This window comes from Chrysochloris asiatica, unplaced genomic scaffold (genome assembly GCF_000296735.1).
Source record: "Chrysochloris asiatica unplaced genomic scaffold, ChrAsi1.0 scaffold00246, whole genome shotgun sequence".
NCBI classification, from domain to species: Eukaryota; Metazoa; Chordata; class Mammalia; order Afrosoricida; family Chrysochloridae; genus Chrysochloris; species Chrysochloris asiatica.
Window position 1 is genome coordinate 279,990 of NW_006408764.1, and position 7,607 is coordinate 287,596.

General features: G+C 40.9%; 1 protein-coding gene across 2 annotated transcripts in view; it reads left to right on the top strand.

The window, feature by feature from the left end:
• Positions 1-7,607, top strand: part of VPRBP (Vpr (HIV-1) binding protein) — a 123,486-nt gene that overhangs the window by 25,375 nt on the left and 90,504 nt on the right. The window contains exon 2 of one of the 2 annotated variants that reach the window (XM_006873556.1): positions 1,168-1,285. In XM_006873556.1, the coding sequence (XP_006873618.1) occupies positions 1,176-1,285 (110 nt within the window). In that variant the 5' untranslated portion in view covers positions 1,168-1,175. Of the gene's footprint in view, positions 1-1,167; positions 1,286-7,607 lie in introns of those variants that run through there. The other variant, XM_006873555.1, reaches the window with a different exon arrangement.

Here is a 7,607-nt window from a genome sequence, read left to right on the forward strand (position 1 = left end):
GATTTCTAGAACTGTCCCCTGAACCTGCTTCGTCTGGTATTCTGTGCCACCACTGGTGGAGGTCCTCACTGTACCTCTGTTGTTTTTCTTGTGATTGAAACTGGAAAGAGTTTTTGGGATGAAGTCCACAGAATGAAAATGATATACATGCTGGCAGCGTGACTTACCACCCTTGATCACTTGATTGAGGCAATGTTATCAGGTTTCTGTACTATAAAGGTGTGACTGTCATTGCCTTCCCCTTGCATTCTTTGAAATATAGTAGTTAGGTATAGCTCTTGCTTTGAGTCCACAGTTACATGCACCACCTTTTTAAAGGTGGACCCTTTTCCTTTATCCCTGATTTTCTTTCTGTTTACCTCCTGTAAGGCTAATTTGAATGTGGATCTTGGTGAAATTTTCTCCCTTGTTGTTTGAATGTGGATCTTAGTGAAATTTTCTCCCTTGTCTTTCCCTTAGGATCCTTGGTGACACACTGGTAAAATTGCTCAGTGATTAGCCCAAAGGTCAGCAGCCTGAACTGTTCCATGGGAGAAATATGTGGCCATCTGTTTCTGTTAAGTTTGCAGCCTTGGAAACCCTGTGGGGCAGTTCTCCTCTGTCTTATTGGGTTGCTTTGAGTCAGAATTAACTTGTTGGCAGTGGGTTTGGTTTGTTTTTTTCGTTTTGTCTTTCCTTTGTGGAGAGTTTTGCAGAATCAGAAGCCTGAATTTTTTTCTATAGGTCTCCATTAGGAATCTGCAGTGTACTTCTCTATTCTCGTCTTTTTCATCATGACTTGATGTATCTAGTCTCCCAATCCAGGCTTTCCCACTGGAGCTCTAGAAGTGTAGTGGAATGCAAGCTGGGCTGCTAACCGCAAGATCATCAGTTCAAATCTACCAGCTGCTCTGCAGGAGAAAGATGAGGTTTTCTGCTCCTGTAAAGAGTTACAGCTTTGGACCCCCTATATAGGGTTGCTGTGAGTTGGAACTGACTCCAAAGCATATAACCACCCATCACCACAAACATAATTATCTAGTAGGTTCACAGGTTAAATTTCCCTTACCTTTGAATAATTTCCTTTGCTTGTCATCTTTTTTTCCCTTGTCTTCACTTTTCATTTTACAGGAATTAAGTCAAAAATTAATTGCCTATGCTCATTTAATGTTATTTTTGCCTTCTTAGGTCAAGCCATGACTACAGTAGCGGTACATGTGGACTCCAAAGCAGAGCTCACTACCCTGCTGGAGCAGTGGGAAAAGGAACATGGCAGTGGGCAGGATATGGTCCCTATCCTTACAAGGTATGAACAGTTAAGGTCTTTTGTTGTTGTTATTGTTTTTCTTTTCATTTTTAACTAGCATTAAACCAAAAGTTAGTGTGGAGAATAGGAAACATTTTCACTTTGACTTTTTGTAACTCTTCAATCAATTTTTCCCCCCTCTCTTAGTTTTTACCTCCCTTCTCAGTCCCTTTGCCCTTGTCCTCCTCCTTCATAGGTTTTTTGCCTGTCTCTTTCTTAAACATTGTCCCAGAATTTTCTCTTAACCCATATAATCTACCTAAATAGTTTCATTCCTATTCATGATTTCAACTGACCATCACTGTTCTTAAGCTAACTTCTAAAGCTCTATATCTACCTCAGATTGTCTTTTCTTTTTTCTTTTTTTCTTAACTTTTTATTGTGATTTGAGTGAAGGTTTATTGAGCTCTGTATCTACCACAGATTTTTTTTTTCTTTTTTTTCTTAACTTTTTATTGTGATTTGAGTGAAGGTTTATTGACAAAATCATCAGCTTTACATTTAGCAAACCATACACCTTGTTTCATCTCAATGATTACAATCCCCTCCCTGCAACAACATTTATTGTACTTCTTCCCTGTGGCTCCTCATTTACACCTTATATGTCACAAATGCCATCGAGTCAGTTCCAACTCATAGTGACCCTATACAGGGTTGCCAAGTGGTGGCTAGTGGGATTTAACCATTGACTTTGTAGTTATCAGTCCAGTGCTGATCCTACAGCATCTTTGTATGATGTTTTTGATGTTATCCCATAACTCTTCTGGTCTTTCGCCTTTAGTGTGTAATGCATCAAATCTGTTCTTCAGATGATCTCTAAATTCAGGTGGGATATGTTCAAGGTCATATTTTGGCACTTACGGACTTGTTTTAATTCTCTTCATCTTCAGCCTGAAATTACATATGAGCAATTGATGGTCTTTTCCACAGTCTGCTCCTGGGCTTGTTTTGACTGTTGAGATTTTTTTTCACTATGTTTTTCCACAGATGTAGTCCATTTGATTTCTGTGTATTCCATCTGGTGAGGTCCATCTGAACAGTTGTATTTATGTTGTTTAAAAAGGTGTTTGCAAAGTAAAAAAAGTCATTTGTCTTGAAAAATTGTTTCATGCCATCTCCAGTGTTGTTTCTGTCACCAAGGCCGTATATTCCAACTACTAATCCTTCCTCTTTGTTTCCAACTTTTGCATTCCAATCGCCAGTAATTATCAATACATCTTGATTGCGAATCAATTTCATACTGAAGAACATCACTGGCTTTAGTGGTTGGTATGTAAAGTTGAATAATAGTGGTATTAACTGGTCTTTCTTATAGGCGTATGGACATTGTTCTATCACAGACAGCGTTGTACCTCAACACAGACCTTGATATGTTCTTTTTGATGATGAATGTGATGCCATTTCTCTTCAATTTGTCAGTCTCAGCATAGTAAATCATGTAATTGTCAGATTCAAAATGGCTAATACCAGTCCTTTCAGCTCATAAAATGCCTAGGATATCGATGTTTATGCGTTCCATTTTATTTTTGACAATTTCCAATTTTCCTAGATTCATATTTCATACATTCCATGGTCTGATTCTTAATGGATGTTTACAACTATTTCTCTTAATTTGCCCCATCAGCACATGAAGATCCTAAGCCTTTATTCCATTGGTGTCATCATGGTTAATTCTACTTTGATGTGGCAGTTCTTCCCCAGTCATATTTTGAGTGCCTTCTAACCTGAGGGACTCATCTTCTGACACTAGTATCTGACAGTATTCTTGTGCTCTTCATCATGTTTCAGTATTCAATATTCTCCTGCTTTGACAGTGTTCCACTGCTATTCATAAGGTTTTCAGTGATTAGATATTCAGCAGTAGTCTGTCTCTCCTTTTTTTCTAGTCTGTCTTTGTTTGTGGTCTCAGCTGAAACCTGTCTACTTTGCCTGCCCCTTAAGCCTTGGCATAGCTTCCAGAATAACAGCAACATGCAAGCCACCACAGTACTGCAAACTGACAGAAAAGTAGTAGACTGATAGCATGTTGCTGTTGTTAAGTGCCATCGAGTCAGTTCTAACTCATAGCAACCCTGTATTGGGTTTCCAAGGAGCAGCTAGTGAGTTTGAACCACCATCCCTGCAATTTAAATCGACCTTGAGGTTGAGTGCTTATCCTATGGTACCATACCAGGACTGATAGCATAGGCATGTTTAAACATGTTTGGAATAAACCGGTGCATGTATGACTGGAGCCTTGTAGCAATAATTTTTTATTTACTCTTGTTTGTCTGGTAGTTTTGGAATGTACCTATACAGTTGCTCTTGTGGTTCTGTTCAATGTATGCTTTTACACTTTGTATCTTATGTTTTATTAGGGGTCATTTCCCCTACTGTGTTGGTATCCCTGGGTCTAGAGCCTGTCCTGTCCAGTTTCTTTTCTTAGTGACCCTCTTGTCTCCTGCTGTGGCCAGTATTAACTTGATTCTTGTTGGTACCACTCATTCATTAATAACCTGTGATATGCAGATGATACACCCTTGCTTGCTGAAAGTGAAGAGGACTTGAAGCATTTACTGATGAAGATCAAAGAGCGCAGCCTTTGGTATGGATTGCATCTCAATGTCAAGAAAACAAAAATCCTCACCACTGGACCAATAAACAACAGAGAAAAGATTGAAGTTGTCAAGGACTTCATTCTTCTTGGATCAACTGTCAACATTCGCGGAAGCAGCAGTCAAGAGATCAGACGACGTATTGCATTGGGCAAATCTGCTGCACAGGAACATTTTCAAGTGTTGAAGAGTAAAGATGTCAGCTTGAGGACTAAGGTGCGCCTGACACAAGCCATGGTATTTTCAATAACCTCATATGGATGCGAAAGCTGGACGGTGAATAAGGAAGATCGTAGAAGAATTGATGCCTTTGAGTTGTGTTGGAGGAGAATACTAAAAGTGCCATGGACTGCCAAAAGAACCAACAGATCTGTTTTGGAAGAAGTGCAGCCAGCGTGCTCCTTTGAGGCCAGGATGGCTAAACTTCGTCTCTCATACTTTGGACATATTGTCAGGAGGGAACAGTGGCTGGAGAAGGATGTCATGCTGGGTTAAGATGGAGGAGTGTCAGAGAAAAAGAGGAAGACCCCCCCCAACCAGATGGATCAGCCAGGTGGCATCATTGATGGTGTCAAATGTGGGGGCAGTAGTGAGGTTGGCCCAGGATCGGACATTGTTTCATTCTGCTGTACATGGGTTGCTATGAGTTGGTTCCGACTTGATGGCACCTGACGACAACAACAACAACAGTATTGAGAAATTTATCTTCCAGATCACTAATCCTGGCTGCCATTGCTTCACATCAGCTCCGTGGTCATTTCAATGAATTGTCCATTTCTGAAATCTTAGTGTTACTCTTTTGCATTTCTATTTGCAGTTTTGTATTGTTTCCATTTCTTTATTTGTTTTGTTTGATTATTCCTGTAGTGCTTTCCTGATTCTTCATTATTTTCCTTGACCTTTCTGTTAGTCTTTGGAGGTACCTAAATATCATTCTCTTAATTTTCAGGCAGTTATAAGGGTTTTTCATTTTTTTATTTTTCTAGCTTTGCCTCTTGGCCACTTGGTTGAGCCACTGTCTTGTTTCTTCATGCAAACAGAAATTGTCTATACAGCTTTCGAGACTTAGTGTGGTGGTGTTTTATTTTTATTAAGCTGATGATGTATGTTGGTATATTTTTAGGTATTCACCAACTGCCTTCTGATGGGTATGATCAGGAGATGAGCATGTACACCATTCTCTGTTGATGCAATTCAGGATACATTTCAATTCAGGATGCATTTAGCTGATGTTGGTTGTTGTCATTGATCCAGCGTATGTATAGCAGCTGGTATCGGCTCCTGCCCAGTGTGTAGGATCATAGAGGGTATAGTTGTGGTTGACTGTATGGATGTGGTTGTTTTCTCCTGTTGGTTGAGGCAAAAATATAAAACACACAAAAAAGAAAGAGAACTAACATAAACCAGTGAAAAAAGAAAGTTGTAAGGAAAGGAAAACAAAAAGCCAGCAATAGCTAGTAAAAGAATACAAAAACCAAAGGGAGAAAAAAATAAAATGAAAAAACCTAAACACAATTAAAGAGAGGAATGAGTGAAAAGAGAAGAGACTAGAGAATAATAATAATAAACAAAAGTTAGAATACGGAAAAAAAGAAGAAAAAAGAAACAAGTGGTTGGGAAAGAGAAGCAGTAAAAAAAGAAAAAATGAAAGGTTAGATAGAAAGTTTAGGAAGCAAGAAAACAAAACACAAGGGAGAAAGAATAAACAAACAAAAACAATGAAAGGAAAGAAGAAGCCAGGGCAGGTGCCAGACCCAAAGAAGTGAAAATTCTGGGGTCTCCAGCCATCTGAGGGCCGTATGTCAATGATGGGAAAGGGATGAGACAGTAACACTCAGCCCTAGATGGAGTTCTGTAGGTCTACGTGATGTCTGTTTTGGGCACCCAATCCACAAGTAGTTTGTGCAGACCCCAAAGCACCTAGGGGATCAGAATATTTCCATCCCATAGGCGCTGTAAGGGTGGCAGGTCCCTCTAGTCCAGGGCTGATCAGAACCAGCTCTGCCTGTCTGGAATAGGCCATACCTGATTCCAGGTGCCAGAATTGGTACTACTGTCTCTCCACACACTGATGTGACTTCGACAGTGTGGAGAGTAGAAGCTTTCCAGGGAATGTACCTGGATTGGGGCCAGCCATACCTCTGGTCATCATAGTAATGTGGAGTACAAGAAAACAAAACAAAAAATTTTTGCCCCTTTCTCTCTACCAACAAGGGGTATGCCTGTGCACTACCTACTGTCCTCTTACTTTTAAAGTTGCCTGCAAAAGTTCAGGAGGACCACACCATGGCTGGCCAGCCTGCACAGTTTCCCAGTCTCTTTTCTTTTTTCTCCTCCACACATTTGCTGCATCTCTAGTGAGAGCTAGGCCAGGGCTAGTCAGGCTTGACTCAGCAGATCTGATGTAGGGCCTGCCCAAGCGAGGTCAATGAGTACAGCTCCCCTTTCCTCTAATGGAGTCCACATCTTTGTTGCTCACCTCCATGCAACTCCAGCTACCTGGAGAGTGGGAGCCTCCCTGGGGGTATTTGCAGGTGGAGGCTGGCCTTGTGTCTGGTCACCAGTGGAGAGAGAAGAACATGAAAAAATATGTGCATCATAGTCTCTCTCAGCTACAAGTATGTTTCTGCAACACCAGTATATTTTGTCTGAGAAGCCACTCAAAAAAGCTCAGTATGGCTGCATCCGTCTGATCAGTAGGCACAGGTCACTAGTCTCTTTTTTGCTACATCTGCTTAGCTCTCCTAGTAAGCTAAGCACTCAGTCCACTTCTCTATCCCGTCACCTGAAGCTCAGAGTTCGAGGACTATCATCTGCATCTGTTTCATATGATTTTCTGTATCTTTGTTGTGGAAAGTTCATAGAGCCTTTCTTGTAGTCTGCTGTTTTTCCCCTGGCTATAGTTTCATTCTTCTGCAAATGGATATCGAGTTTTGTCCACATCACTGTTAGAGAGAGTATTTCATTGTGTTTCAGCCTTTTGTCAGCTGTTCCTAGGTAAATGGATTTACTTCTGCCTTCGCATTTTGTTCCATTGATATCTGTACCTGTAGTACCAGTACCAGGCTGGTTGACTACTGTAGCTATTTAGTAGGTTTTGAGATGTGGAAGTGAGAGGCAAATCTTTACAGGAACAGAGCACCTCATCTTTCTCCTGGTAAATTCAAATTACCTTACTGACAAATTACTGGTTAGCAACCCAACTCATAACCGCTATACTACCAGGGCTCCTTTGTTGTTGTTAAGTGCTGTTGAGTTGGTTTCGACTCACAGAAACCTGTATAGGGTTTCTGAGGAGAGGCTGGTGAGTGTGAACTGCTGACCTTGCGGTTCAAACCAAGCTCGTGGTCCAGCACATTATCCTGCAGCACCACACCAGGACTCTTTGTTGTTGTTGGATATTATTTCAAGTGCTGTTGAGTCAAGTCTGATCCATAGCAACCCTGTTTGAGGTTTCCAAGGAGCAACTGGTGAGCTTGAACCACCGACCTTGCAGTTCAAAGGACTTTGAGGATGCATTAGCCCACAGTGCCACACCAGGAATCCTTAGGCCCCTCTAAATAACGCCTTTAGCTTTGGTGTTTTTACTCCTTGGAAGTAGCATATTGAAGGATCCTGTTTTCTTATCCATTCTGCTATTCTTTGTCTTGACTGGTGCATTTAATCCATTGAAATTCAGTGTAATTATTGATGTTGTTGTTGTTAGGGGCTGTCAAACCATGTATAGG